The following is a 14,856-nucleotide window of genomic DNA, read 5'->3' on the forward strand; positions in this document are numbered from 1 at the left end:
TGAGACTTCCAGTAAGGAATGCAATAAAAATCTCTTTATCAGAGACTAAAAAGGCTTAATACTAAGCACAAGGGAGGGGCACTACTGCCTCAATAGTGGTTTTGGCAGCCTAACAGAGAGAGGAAACATAAGAAAACACACAAACAGCAATTATAAAACCGAGCTATTAAAAAACCATGGCTAGATCTTCCGTCTCTAATCACTGTCAGTGCTTTGCCACAAAAGTACTGGAAAATGTTTAACTCTACGCAGAAACATAAAATAGAGAGAAAAAAAAAAAACATGCAAACCATGTGAAAATGGATTTCCTCCTCGCTTTTGCTTAACTTATAACAAGTAACTGATAAATGCTACCATTTGTCAATTTCTGCATTAATTTACTTTTCACTTTTAAAATCTGTTAAGAATATCTCTAATAATGTTTCATAGTGCAATGTATTATGAATTATTATCGGAATCACCATAAAAACACTATCTAGAGTGAAAATTGTTCCTGCTCTCATATACTGTTTTCTAAGTTGTAGAAAAGATTATATTAACTTTTTCTTTTTTAAATGTATCTCTTGGCTAAACCACTGAGGTAAACAAGCGGGTTAACCCATGCCACTTCCTTTTTCCAGTGTTGCAACATTATTTCCAGACATGACTGAACTTTTTGTAAAGGGCCAAAAATCTAAATCGACTGATTTATCCAACTGTATTATATTGAATCTAATTAAAAAAAAAATCACTCATTCAGTTCACTCATAAAATGAACTGAAATGTGATATGGCATGGGATCCAAATCATGAGATGCCAGAACCAGACAAGCCAGATGAAATTATAAGCATGACAAACAACTGCCACAATGCATTCTAAAAGAAGTCACTTTGTACTTTAATAGTTATATTGACTTATTAGTAAAATGCAATGATTTCTGTTATAAAACATAACATTTATAGTGAAATCCATTCTTTCTAAAGTAAGAAACCTTATTTAGTCATTCTGCAGTTTTTTCCTTGAAATAGATTTATTTCTGTACAGCGTCCTGATTTTGTTCACTTGTTGTTGCTTGAATTGTTTAGTAAACACTGATACTGTTGCCGGGCAGACACTTTCCCATTTGTTCAGCTTGGCTGAGTTCACGATTGCTGAATGACTACGGACCAGATTCATGAATTCCTCATGTCAACAAATGTTCATTTAAATGTTGCCATAAATGAGTAAGACTGTAAGGTCAAGGAAATGATCTAGTGGTCACACTTTCCGAACAAGCAGAGTGTTCCAGTGGAATGGCCTATTTGAATACATACATTTGATCATGTTGTTTAGCCAAGCACTGTATGGCTGTCCCCTGTAATCTTGTAACCTATCTTTCAGTATATCGAAGCTCTGGCAAGCTGTCAATCCCTTTGATTTACCAGCAGCTGCCACTGAATAAAGCCCCCAGTCACGATTTTTATAATTAATTAAAGGTTTGAATCAAGTCATCACATAATAGACACAGAGTCCAAAATATAGACATGAATAACAGACATGTTTTGCTGCATCTCCTACAGTGTTGCCGCCAAATCTGTCCCCTCTGAGATGAACCCCCCATCCATTCTCATCTCAGCACCTTCCGTTATAATGGACATTGAAGTTTCCATTTTCCTGCAGCTGGATCACTAATTAAAACATCTGCTAGAGAGCCATGAGTCACATACACATAGTTAGTCGCCTGTCAGTGTGCAAACCTGGGAGCTGTTAAATATTAATAGCCTTACAGACAGACACTTGGACATTGATAAGGTTGGTGAGCTCTTCTGAACTGTGATAACAGTTCGTTTCTAAATTCAGAGGATGACTGACCTCAAACTGAGGAATATATGTATTTTTACAGTCTATTTTTCAATACATTTCTATTGTAAGAAATGTTCACGTAAATTGCAATTTCCCTTCCCACTAGTATAAATAAATCATCCTCTACTGATCAAACCTCTACAAACCAAATGTTTTTTATTTTTAATTTTTTTTAAATTTATTTCTTTACCATGTTTCACTGTGCTCACTTTCTAAGCATAAAATGGCTCTGTCAGCTGGCTGTAAATAAAACCAAAATGAAGAGATCAGGAGAAAAACATGCATTTGGGGGGATAGAGAGGTTAAAATCAATTTACATGGCAAGAATATGTTTTGTTTATTCTTCCTAAGGAGCAATGGATGCTCTGTTTTAAAGTACACTGTTATAGCCTCGAGCGATGAGGAAATCCCCTTACATCTCGACAGTACAAGACAACGACATTAAGCTAAAAAACAACACTGTATGCTGCAGTCTTGGGGTAATAAAGACAGAATAACAGCACAGAAGCCTAAAATGCCAATGAGGATTTTATCTCTGTTTTGAGAGCACTGTTCCTCGCTATTGTCGTTTTGATCATCGATTTGGAAGAGTAGACTCATTTTGCAAAAGCTAAGAGTGAACATCAGTCTTGGATAATGAGAAACCCAACCCCATCTTATTTTCAACTCAATAGCCAATCAGATCACACCAATCACAGTCACCATGGCACCTCGATTGGCTACCGATGACATCATTACTACAGAAAGGAAAACACATCACCAATTAATGACAGAATGCTGTCCAATCAGCCAATCAGCTTGTTGTTTGGAAGCCCCTGACAACATGCCTAAGAGGCTGACTGTGTCCTTTCCTTCTCTCACCCTTCAGACCACTCAAAAACAACTAAAACTACACTAGTGCAAACACATGTATGTGCTTTTATAGTACCTGCCAAAAATGTCATATTCATTGACAGAATTGTGAAAAGACCAGATCAGAGACACACCTGATGAACACTTAGCTTGACATTCTTCAACAAAAGGGATTCATTAAAAAACAAACAAACAAAAAAATGATATATAATGAGCAAGTGGGCCCACTTTATATTAGGTGGCCTTAACTCCTATGTACTTACATTCAAATTAATATTTGATACAATGCACTAATTGAATACATACATACGTTTTTACATTGTACTTATATTTAAAAAAAAAACCTGCATGTAATTACATCTGTAATTAGTTTCTGTAACATTAATAATTAACAACCCTTAAACCCACCCATACCACCAAACCTGTCCCTAACCTTACCTGTATCCCACCTCAATAGCAGCAGAAGAGTTTTGCAAAACAATATGAGCATAATAAGTACATTGTACTAATTGTTTTAATATAAGTGTACCAGCAATGGGGTTTTGTCCTCTGTAGAGGGCATAATTTTTTCGTTCTGTTTTGTTCTGTTCATAATTTCTCTGAGCTGTTACATGTCAGAGTTTTAAATTTGGATTACCTGTACAGAGCACATTCAGGGCTTTTCAGAGATACCAAATTATTGGATGACCATAGCACAATTTTGGAGATTCTCTAAAATGGCGCTACATTGATGCGGAGAAAAACAAAGACAAGAGACAAATAGTTGAATAAAGTTGTTATTTTTGTTTTTTTGTTATGTACAAAAAGTATTCTCGTCGCTTCATAACATTACGGTTGGACCACTGATCGCAGATGGACTATTCTGACAATGCTTTTCATACTTTTCTGGACCTTGACACTGTTATTTATTTGGCAGTCTATGGGACAGTCACAAGCTTCCTGGTTTTCATCCAAAATATCTTCAATTGTGTTCCAAAGACGAACAAAGCTTTGGAACGACATGGGGGTAAGTGATTAATGCCAAAATTTTCATTTTGGGGTAGAGTATCCCTTTAAGGCCATTCAATGTATAGTGGGACCGAGCCAGCATTATCATAATAGCAGCATGAGAGTGACTGGTGTCCCCCACACAGAGCCATGGCTCACAATGATGTCATATAGTTGGCATAGCATTCTCAATCTGACTCGAGAGATAAACAAAGTCAGGCAGAGCGTGGCTGGGCATTACTCACTGATAACTGCAATGCAAAAACAGTGGTACCATTCTGATAGTGAAAGGGTTTTACAAGTCAGCAGGGTCAAAGTGATAGACAGAAAAGAAAAATATCTGAATGAGAATGAGGGTCTGTGTTGAAGAAAGCCATCTGCAGGGCCTACAGTAACACAATTAACCTTGCATTGTGTTCTTGAAAAAAAAATCATAACGCCCTGGAAAAACCTTTCAGTGGAAATGAAGAAAGAAAGGCCAGTTTTAACAATATGATACACAACAGACTTTCTATCAATTATTTATATTCCAACACTGCTGTACTTAACCAATGGTTTTCACGGGTAGGACAAAAAGTGTTTTCTGGTGGTCCATATCGAATTTACTGTCAACCCATCAGGAAAACGCTATTTTAGTATGCAAATCAATTAAAGGGATAGGTCACCAAAAATTTTTTGTTTTGTATGTTATATGTTATATCGATGTTCTTTGGAACACATAAACAGATATTCTGAAGACTGCTGGTAACAAAACACTTTTGGTTACCATTGATTTGCCTTTAGAAAAAATATTATAATTTCAACTGAAAATGAATTTCATACATGTTTGAAACGACGTGAATGATTCTAAAATGTAATGATAGCAAAATTTCATTGGGTAGAACTACTCTGGAATTCTAGAAGATACTTCCTAATACAATAGAACATTTGCAATGCATCAGAAGTAACGATACATTATGGAAGCCGTACAGTTATATAGTGCACACTTTGTAGCTGTTGTTAATAACCAGAAACCATGACTGGAACCACCAGTTTTTATAAACATTTTGTCTTTCAATTTACACACCACTAGTGATTACTTTACAGTTTGACACATTCAGAATCCACAGGCAGTTTACATTGCAAATCAGCGCTCTCGCGACATCTACTGGTGACTCATGTCAACTGATGAGAAAACCTGCTCCACAAACACTTTCTTCAAAGAAAGACTGTCCTCTTCTTTTTTATACACATCATCTGTCTGTGACCAATACAGTCCAAATGATTACAGCCCTTCTTCAATTAATGTAATTTAATAGCAGACTTAAAAAATTAACAGTTTTTCCATTAAAAAAAATGAATATATCAGTACCATATTGGTTAGGTATTACAAGTATTTATTTTGAAATGTTTAGTAGAGCATAATTCTTTACATTTTTTACATCCATCAGCATAATTTAGAAGTTTATTACGGTCCAGTCCTATAAAAAATTATTATTATTTTTATGTTGTCTTGAAAGTGTTTCAAGAGGTTTCTAAATATTTGCTGACACAGTTTGACTCTTGTCACATGCTGACTCTTACAGCTATTTGGAAAAGAACCTAATGCAGCCTGTAAACCTAATGTGCTGTAAATCCCTGTTTAAACATGTCTATTCAAAGGATTGTTATTGGTATGAATGGTCAATCTATAAACAGAGACAACACAGAAGGCTTTCTCTGGGACATAATTGAATTATTTATGATTTGGCCATACTAAACAATCAAACAAAAACTAACTGAAAAAGAATAAGGGAACTTAAAGTTGAACTGATCAACTAAGCAGCTTAGAGTAGTGCAGAACACAGCGCTGAAAAAGGCATGCAGTGAAAATTACAGTATGCAAAACAGGTAAAAATATATTTTTTAACATTTTAAAGGCCATAAAATGGGATGAATAATTAAGTACAAAACGTCCATTTGAAATACAAATCCAGTCAGTAGAGTAGGATATATAACCAAACTATACTGCATTTGGAGAAATGTTAATTCCTGCTCAAATTCCATTGGTCAAATAATATTCTTAGCAAATATTCAGATCAATAATCCACATACATTAACAAACAGAGGGAGACAGAGATGAAATGCATGTACCAGAGGAAGTTCAAGTATTGTGAGGCAGATTAATAAATTATCTTATTTTGGCACAAGAAAAAGATTCAAAGATGTCACCACAGATGATTAAAAAAATACTTCTGAGAAAGCAGTTCATGCTTATAAGTCTAGGTGTCCAATGAAGACGGGTGAGAAATACTGGAAATACCGTGTTCAGCTCTTAAAGTGACAGTTCTTTGAGAGGCCAATAGCTTTTAGATCAGTTCAGCATGTGTCACTGCAGCTGGTTTGCTCTCATTTGTCTATAAGCTTGTTTTTGCATTACAATTTCAGGTTGGTATCGACTTCAGTGACAGTCATCTAAGCCTGTTTCTCTTGACCACAATGGTGCCGGCCACAATGTCATACACAGTCCTGTTGTGCTGAAAGAAGAGAAGCGTGATGAACGCCGGAAAGAAGAAAGCGATGGAGAAGTTCTTGTTTAACGCTCTCACTGTCGACCTATAAGAAAATCATAATATAAGAAGTTTCAAAATTCAATTTTGGAAAAAAGATCCATTTTTTTAATAAATAAAACAAAGAGGTAACAGCAACACTGACGCAGAAAGTGTGACGTTAGTCGCTGGAACCACAAGGACGCGGTTCGGCTGAACCAGGACGGAGCTGTCACATGTGACCACTCGTAAGCCAATGAGGAACTTCCCTGGTGTAGCCCCACCAGCTCCCCAAATACATATGATCTGAAATCAATCAAAAACGGTTATTCAGGTCTTCGTGAGTTATTTCAGCAGATTAAATCCATTGTTTGAACTTACCTCATAAAAGCAAACTAATAACCTGTACACTAGAGCCACAAGCATCATCTTCTGCAGCTCCTCCATCGATGTGTCCTCATCAATCTCCTCTACAATGAAGTGCATGGCAAACTTTGAGATGTCCCTAAAATTGACAAAGAGGTGAATGAATGACTTTAATGAAATACAGCATGAGCGATATGTTAGGAAATATACACAATTCAATTTTGGACTTACTTCATTCCACTCAAGTGGACAATACTGAGGATAATCGTAGCTTTAATGAAAAAAAGAATAAAGAAATCCACCATTTCTGCCAAGAATCGTTGGAGGGGAGAGGGAATAGAATATTCCCTACCTAGATGAAACACATTATAGACATGAACTGTTAGTGGAAACTGGATCATTCTTGTCATGAAATATATGTCTTATATGTGTTAATATATAGGATAAAATTATCTCAGAATTTTCAAAGAGGGGAATAATATTAATTTCACAATCAAGTGATCATTCTAAAATAAAATGATCAATTATAAGGAATGGTGTTTCTTCATCTCCTCTTTCTCATATGTGATCCTCGATTGACAAAACCAGTCTTAAGTTGCTGGGGTATATTTGTAGCAATAGCCAAAAAACATTGTACGGGTCAAAGTTATAGATTTTTCTTTTATGCAAAAAATCATTAGGATATTAACCTAATAAAAAACAACAGAATGGATCATGTTCCATTAAGATATTTAGTAAATTTCAACATATAAATATTTAAAAACTTAATTTTTGATTAGTAAAATGCATTACTAAGAACTTAATTTGGACATCCTTAAAGGCTATTTTCTCAATATTTTGATTTTTTTGCACCCTCAGATTCCAGATTTTCAAATAGTTGTATCTCGGCCAAATAACAAACCATACATCAATGGAAAGCTTATTTATTATATACAATTTACCCTTTACTGTTTTTGTGGGTCAGGGTCACATACAAAGTCTCAAACATGTTTTCATGTTAATGTTGTAAGTGGTTTTTATTTCAGGTTTTTCCTGTTTCTTTCCCTTTCACTTTCTATCTGGTTTGTCTTTTATAACAAACCTTTAACTAACAAAAATTGTGAGGTTGTTTGGTCGTATTGGTTTATATCATTATAACATACAGTATTCCGTCCTGTTAGATAAACTGATCAGCATTTTCAAAAGATGGTTATACATCCATCGCCTTCATGTAACCAGCAGTGAACAACTTCTGCAAACTTTCTATGCTGTTAGACATCCTGTTAATGTTTACATAATAATGAAGTTAGATGTCTGAGTGTGACAACAGGAAAATACTTGGAAATACTTTATAGTGAGCAAGACCCAGGTATGAACATGATGTAGATCTACTTCAAAAGTATATTACACTAATGTTAATAGTTATGCAAACTAAACAAAGCCGAGGAAGCCGAACAAGTCATCTCTCATTTGAGCTGTCATATTCACCGCTAGTAATGATCAATACAATAAAGTTACTTATTGGATATCATTACCTGGCTGTTGAGCGTTTCCATTCGGCTGCTGTTGTTGAGGCAGCTGCGCAGCTGCTGTGGCCGGAGCTCGAGGACTCTGTCCGCTCGCTGCTGCAGCCGGAAAACCAAACGGGCTGCTGCTCAACCAGTGGCGAAGGTCTCTGTTAGACACATCTGCACCCCATGTCGTCGCCCCGGGCGTTTCATTTGTTCCTTGTGTTGGGAAACACGGTGGAAAGGAGAACGCAGACATCGCTATCCAGCTCTGCCAGTTCATATAGCTGTAGTAGTACTGCCACATCCACTCCTGTAATTGTTCGCAGTACTCCGTGGTGGAAACAGCGGTGGAAGTGTCTTGCTTGCCCTGGGAACAGGGCTTGTGAATCTGTGTTCTCATGTTTTCACCGTCCTCAGTTTGACTGTGTTTTGCCAACGACTTTTCCTTATTACGAGCGTTTTCGTCTAATTCCTCCATGACACTTTCGTTTTGTGATGACGAAGTCGGTGTCGATTTAACCAACTTCCGGCAACACTGTATAATGCATAATAAAAGTAATAGAAGATATTAGCATAACAAAAGCATAGCTCTTCTTACCTCTTCAGCCGCCCAGAGGTGTTTCTCTGTGGTTAAGTTTGCAATCGTTAGGGTTCAAGAAAGATCCATCCACGTTTTATTTCTCATCCTTTTACACAAAATAATGGAGAGCGGGGTAAGATGTGTCACCTCCTTTTACTTTATTAATTGTCATGCCATATATTTTAACGTTTTTATACTAATATGATGTTACTGTACCACTTTTTATCATGTATATCTACTGTTATATTTCATAGATGTTATTTATTTTTTATTTTTTTGCTGAAAGTTGAAAGCAGACTGAAATATAATAGGTATAATAATTATAATAAATATTATATAGGAATATTCTTTTCTTTTCTTTTTTAGAAAACGTGGCACAACTTAACCCACTCTTACCTAGTGAACACTGGCACTGTTAGGTAAATTGTGTAGATTTTTGTGGTTTTTAGTAGTTGTTCTCAAATGATTTAAAATCATAGCAAATGGGTGACAGTACATACTTTAATATATTTAACTTAAAGTACAGTGACATGACAGTGAACATTTATTACAACGTCTTACAGATACAATGGAGTTATGTTTTAAATTAAATAATGGTGGTAAAAATGGTGGTCTCAAAAACCCAGAGTTTATTGAATATGTATATCCCATATATATGATATTGCCCTTTCTTTACCTATCTATATATCTATTTAATAGTAGTTTTAATGTTATAGCTCTTTTACTATAAAACTGCACTGAAATTCTTTTTTGAGTATGTTTCACAAAAAAATTATACTTTAAAATTCATGTTTAATCCAATTTGTTATTTGCAGTTTCTTTGTAATAATCTGTGAAATTCTGAGTGAAAATTGTTTCACCACCATCTGATTTACCTATAGGCTTTTGTACCATTAACCAAAATTCAGTTTAACTTCCAATATGTAATAGACACAATGAAGCTGTTTTTAAAAAATGGAGTAAAAATGTGTCCCAAAACCCTAAAAGTCTACATGAGAGATGTGTTGAGTGGAGCAGCAATCATGATGTTCATAAACCACATCAACGACAAATTCCAATTAATTGAAGCAATAATAAGAAAATTGTGATGATATCAAGGTACAAGTTCAGTGCAGCAAAGATGTACTCTTCTTGATTGATGCTGTATTTGTGCTTTCCACCCAGTATGAGCTGCGTGTCCATCACCAGGTACTAAGAATGGAAAAAGAAACGGAGAGACAGTAAGATAAGAACAGTGAATGGGTTCTATTATGCACAATAAAAGACTGTTGGCAGACCAAATTAATACTGCACCAACCTAATAGTAACAATACTAAAGTATATCTGGAAGCCCTCCTAGACAAGGATTATACATATACAATTTGACAAAACTACAGCGGATAAAACATGACTAAGAAAGATGTGTTCTTACCACAGAGAAGATCAACGTTCCCAGTGATGCATAAAGGATGTACAAATACTTTGAAACATAAAAATCAGCATAAATAAATATAAACAAGTAGACATCTTTGATAATAGTGTAACATAGTTGATGATTTACCTGTGATCTCAGAATTGCACAGAGTAATGCAAATGAAAACAGCGTCCAGCATAATACCCATATGCTCCCTGACAGAGCTGTGAAGTCCCACTAAAAACAACCATAGGTATGTTTTTTTTTTTTTTTTTTTTTTTACTTTATAACTAAACATTGTTTTGTTGATACAGTACACAGCCAATTTCATGACTTACTTTCGACTGCAGTGAAAACAAACTCATTGCAAGAGTCACCAGAGCAGTTGCACCCACTGCCCACAGCACTGCGTCTGCTGAATAGTACCTGAATAGTAATAACAATTCTTTATTATAACACCGGCAGTAAAACTAAAGTTTTTGAATAATTGAAGAGCACATTTCTGAGTAAATGAAATTATTTTTAATGAGGTTTTTTACTCACACTACCACTGATCCAAGGAGAAAGCCTTCTGTGATCGTCTGTGTGGGAAAACAGCAGTTAGCAGGTACAAAATTATCACATTCATGCTTAGCGCAATTAAATACTACAGTGGCTTTGTGTTTTACTTACAAATAGTAATAGGAAGATGAAGTTTAATGGAACTTTGCGACGTATGTCACCACAGCAGGTAAGAACAATGATTAGAACAAACGTTGCACACCTGAATTTGGAACAAACACATGAAGTCAGTTTAACATATGTATGGGTGCAGTACATGCATATTAAGACATGCAGATCAAAGGAGAAGTGCTCACATCATAGTGTAGGTAAACCAATTTGTGCCTCTCACCCATACATTGAGTGTCTCCCTATAAGAAAATGGCATGTCAACATCAATATTCTATACACATTACTGTTTAAAAGTTTGACGTTATAATATTTTATAATATTTTTCATGTTTTCAAAAGCTCGTATGCTTAATGAATATGGACTTAAAGTGCACACTTTGAGCTTTAATTTGAGGGTATTCTCATCACAATTGGAGGAAATGTTAAGGAATTACAGCTCTTTAATGCACCTCCCCACTTTTTTCAAGGGACCATAAGTTATTGGACAGTTTAATCAAAAGTTATTTTATGGACAGATGTGGGCTATTTCTTCATTATTTCTACATCAGCTAAGGAGGTAAAAGGTCTGGGGCCATATGTGTTAAGCCGCTCAGAGTAAAATTTTAGTCCTTAGTGTCAAAAAATTCTAAGAATGACGTAACTTTACTCTTATTCCTAGACTTAACAATAAGAGTGATTCATAAAGGTTACTCAGTAACTAAAGCTATCCCAGTTAGGATTTACAAGATGGCAGCAAAGAGTTAGGGTTAGACACCTAACTCTCAGGGTTAGAGACGAACACTTTCCAGCGAAGATATCACATATTGGAGTTATATGATGATAGGGAATTGCTAAAATGATACAAATCAGATAGTCAAAATCAGTCTATTTTATTTATTTATTTATTTATTTTTGTAACTGACAAAGTAAGAAATTTAATAATCTCTTCCACTCAACATTTCAATGCTCTAACTGCAGAAATGTAGTAATTCCATATTTTTTTTGGCTGGCAAATTGACTCATGTTAACATCATTGCTCCAACTGTAAATGAGGAGACATACCAATAGAAAATGAAGCATCAGTAATAATTTGTGATAATTAAAAAAATAATAATAATACATTTAAATATTAAAATATTTCAGAGTCTTGATTAATTAATTTTATAGTTACATTAAATGATTGGTGTTGTGCTGGTGTGAAAAGACTCACTACTGGCTGATTAAGAGGTCGAGGTCAGCAATTTTGTGTTGACACTTAAATGTCACATCAGTCAGCACTTAAAAATCAGTCTAAGACTTTATTGAAAGTTGCTTTTAGCTTCTTTATAAATGTATCCTACTCTTTTTTTGTATCCTAAGAATTTTTTGACACTTAAGTCAAAGCTTAAGACTTTTCTTAAGAGCATTTTTTTTTCAAAAGGGCCCTCCATGCAGGTGAAACACACAATTGTTAAGACTTAGAATGGCCAAATCAACAGTTTTGTACATTCTGAGAAATTAAGAATGCACTGGTGAACTCAGCAACATAAAAAGGCCTGGACGTCCAAGGAGGACAACAGTGCTGGATGATCAGAGGATCCTCTCCATGGTAAAGAAAAACCCTTTCACAGCGTCCAGCCAAAAGAAGAAAACTCTCCAGGAGGTCTACAATCAAGAGAAGACTTCACAAGAGCAAATACAGTGGATTCAACTCAAGGGGCAAACAAGGCCCGATTAGACTTTGCCAAAAAAAACATCCAAAAATGCCAGACCACTTCTGGAAAAGCATTTTTTGGATGGCTGGGATTAAATCACTCTTCACCAGAATGACAGAAAGAAAGAAAATATGGAGAAGGCTCGGAACAGCTCATGATCCAAATCAAACAACATCGTCTGTGAAACATGGTGGAGCGGTGTGATGGCATTAGCATGCCATCTGGTTACTGGTGTTTAGTGATGACGTGACAGAAGACAGAAGCAGGCGGAAGAATTCTGAAGAGATACACTCTCTGCCAAGAGATTCAGTCAAATGCACTTAAGTTGATTGGGCGGCTCTTGATAATACAAATGAATGTTGACCCAAAACAAACAGCAAAAGCAACCCAGTAGTTTTTGCTGGTAAGAAAGTGGATTATTCTGCAATGGCCAATTCCATCTCCTGATCTCAACTCGACTGAGCATGCATTTCACTTGCTCAATATAAAGTTAGAGGCGTAAAAACCCACCAACAAACAACAACAACTGAAGTCAGCTGCAACAAAGGCCTGGCAAAGCATCACAAAGGAATAAACCCAGTCTCTGGTGATGTCCATGAGTTCCAGGCTTAAGACAGTCATTGCCTGAAAAGGATTCTTAACAAAATATTAGAAATTAACATTTTACTTATGATTATATTTATTTGTCCAAGTATATCTGAGCCCCTGAAAATGGGAAGGGGACTGTGTATAAAAATGGTTGTCCTAAGCATTTTCTGTTATGTTTTTGTTCAACCCCTTGAATTAAAGCTTAAAGTCTGCACTTCATCTTAATTGTTTCATTTGAATTCTATTCTGGAGGCATACAGAGCCAAAATTATGAAAATTGTGTCAATGTCCAAATATACGGATCTAACTGTATAAACTGACATAAAGACGAGCCTAAGTTACTCAAGCCTATGAAGTAATACTTAAGTACACTTTCTTATCTATAATTTGTGTTTCGAAATGATTTGAAATAGGTGTGGCACATAAACACCAGTCAACTCACCAGTAAAGAAAAACACAGATGATTCCAATGGTTAATAAAAGTTGAACCATAAGTGTTAGATACACTTTTCTTATGAAACCTACATGAAGAACATTTGAACAAAAGAAACAAGTTTTTAGCATTGACCACTCCCATGCATGACATTGCTGATAGCTTATAGCTATTTAAAATAATATAGGCTCTTGTATTATTAAAATTTGATTGTACACCTAATTTATACATATAAATATAGGCTATACATAAATTTCTTTTGTGAAAATGTTTAAGTGATATTTCTGTAATAGCAAAACCAAATGATTAAAGTCAGTTCAAGATAACACAGCTGACCTCTTCTTATGGAAGCATCTGAAAAGCAGTTCTGGTCTTCAAATCCCAGAGAGTATTCTGGCGGAGCACTGTCTGGAAGCCCCATATTGACATGTTCAACAACGGGGGGCATCATGATGGCAGAGGGCTGCCCAGCGGGGGGCATCATGCCAGCTGTGGGCTGCCCAATGTTACCCTGTGTTGCATTAGGATAATGCGGAGGGTAATAGGGGTTATACGGAGGGGGAGGCTGCTCTCGGTTCATATTGTTTCTCTGAACAAACCTAAATATAGACACAATTTAGAAAATCAAAAGTAAATACAAGATCTTAAACTATTTTACAATAAAATCCACACAGACAAATACCACTTGAATGATACCATATTTATCTTGAGTAGCCAAGTAATGACATGATTAAGATAGAAAATCTATTTAGGATGTCAAATTCTCTTTATGCTAAACTGTTACAATTTTCATCGAACACACAAATGTTACATAAAATATTGTGAAATTTAGCTTGCATTAAAACCGCCACTTACCTTTCAGTGTGATACCCCTCTGCTTCCTGTTATGAGTTGCGTAGGGCAAAGTCTATTCTCGATGAGTTTGTCTCCAGAGGGACAGGACTTTGCATAGCTTATCAAATCAATACACATTCATGGGAACCAAGTTCACGTGTGGGATTTTTTTTCTTTTTTTTTTATATAGATTTCACAATGAAAATAACACTGACATAATATAACTAAGTAATATAAGTATATAAGTACCTGCTAAGTATAATATAAGTAACTGTTTTTTTTGTTTGTTTCTATCATTTTGACTATATGAAAATAAAAAGTAAATGCTTTATTTAATTAGAGGACATCATCTTTGTGGTGCGATTTAATGGGAGAGTGGGAGACCCCAAACTGATAATTATTTTTAATTTTTTTTGCCTACCATCATGCTTCCCAATAAAATAAAGTGAGCAAGCTACTAAAAGTACAAAAGAGATCACAAAAACATAATAAAAGTTGTTTTAAATCTGGGCCTATTCCTCACACAAAGCTGTTTCATGGATTTTGATTTCTTTTTGTCTTTTTCTTCTTCGTTTTTTTCTTCTTTTATTGAGATGGACAGCTTCTGCTCACATTTCACCTTTCACTAAACTTTCCCTTTACTGTTCCATAAAAATTAAAA

The 14,856-nt window shown here is 35.3% G+C and overlaps 2 protein-coding genes across 2 annotated transcripts; both read right to left on the reverse strand.

Moving 5' to 3' along the window:
• Nucleotides 1-5,019: 5,019 nt before the first annotated feature.
• Nucleotides 5,020-8,556, reverse strand: LOC127975384 (protein FAM8A1). The gene is made up of 5 exons (XM_052579420.1): nucleotides 8,048-8,556; nucleotides 6,765-6,885; nucleotides 6,549-6,672; nucleotides 6,334-6,473; nucleotides 5,020-6,234 (listed from the first exon to the last, which is right to left on the reverse strand). Exons 1-5 carry the CDS (start codon nucleotides 8,499-8,501, stop codon nucleotides 6,090-6,092), a joined length of 984 nt encoding a protein of 327 aa, XP_052435380.1. The 5' UTR covers nucleotides 8,502-8,556; the 3' UTR covers nucleotides 5,020-6,089.
• A 530-nt stretch (nucleotides 8,557-9,086) lies between these two features.
• zgc:110410 (uncharacterized protein LOC553618 homolog) lies at nucleotides 9,087-14,383 on the reverse strand. Its single transcript, XM_052579421.1, has 10 exons — nucleotides 14,217-14,383; nucleotides 13,698-13,960; nucleotides 13,371-13,449; nucleotides 10,854-10,907; nucleotides 10,669-10,759; nucleotides 10,540-10,577; nucleotides 10,335-10,422; nucleotides 10,144-10,233; nucleotides 10,015-10,062; nucleotides 9,087-9,794 (listed from the first exon to the last, which is right to left on the reverse strand). Exons 2-10 carry the CDS (start codon nucleotides 13,939-13,941, stop codon nucleotides 9,645-9,647), a joined length of 882 nt encoding a protein of 293 aa, XP_052435381.1. The 5' UTR covers nucleotides 13,942-13,960; nucleotides 14,217-14,383; the 3' UTR covers nucleotides 9,087-9,644.
• Nucleotides 14,384-14,856: the final 473 nt, after the last annotated feature.

Source organism: Carassius gibelio, chromosome B16, assembly GCF_023724105.1.
Source record: "Carassius gibelio isolate Cgi1373 ecotype wild population from Czech Republic chromosome B16, carGib1.2-hapl.c, whole genome shotgun sequence".
NCBI classification, from domain to species: domain Eukaryota; kingdom Metazoa; phylum Chordata; class Actinopteri; order Cypriniformes; family Cyprinidae; genus Carassius; species Carassius gibelio.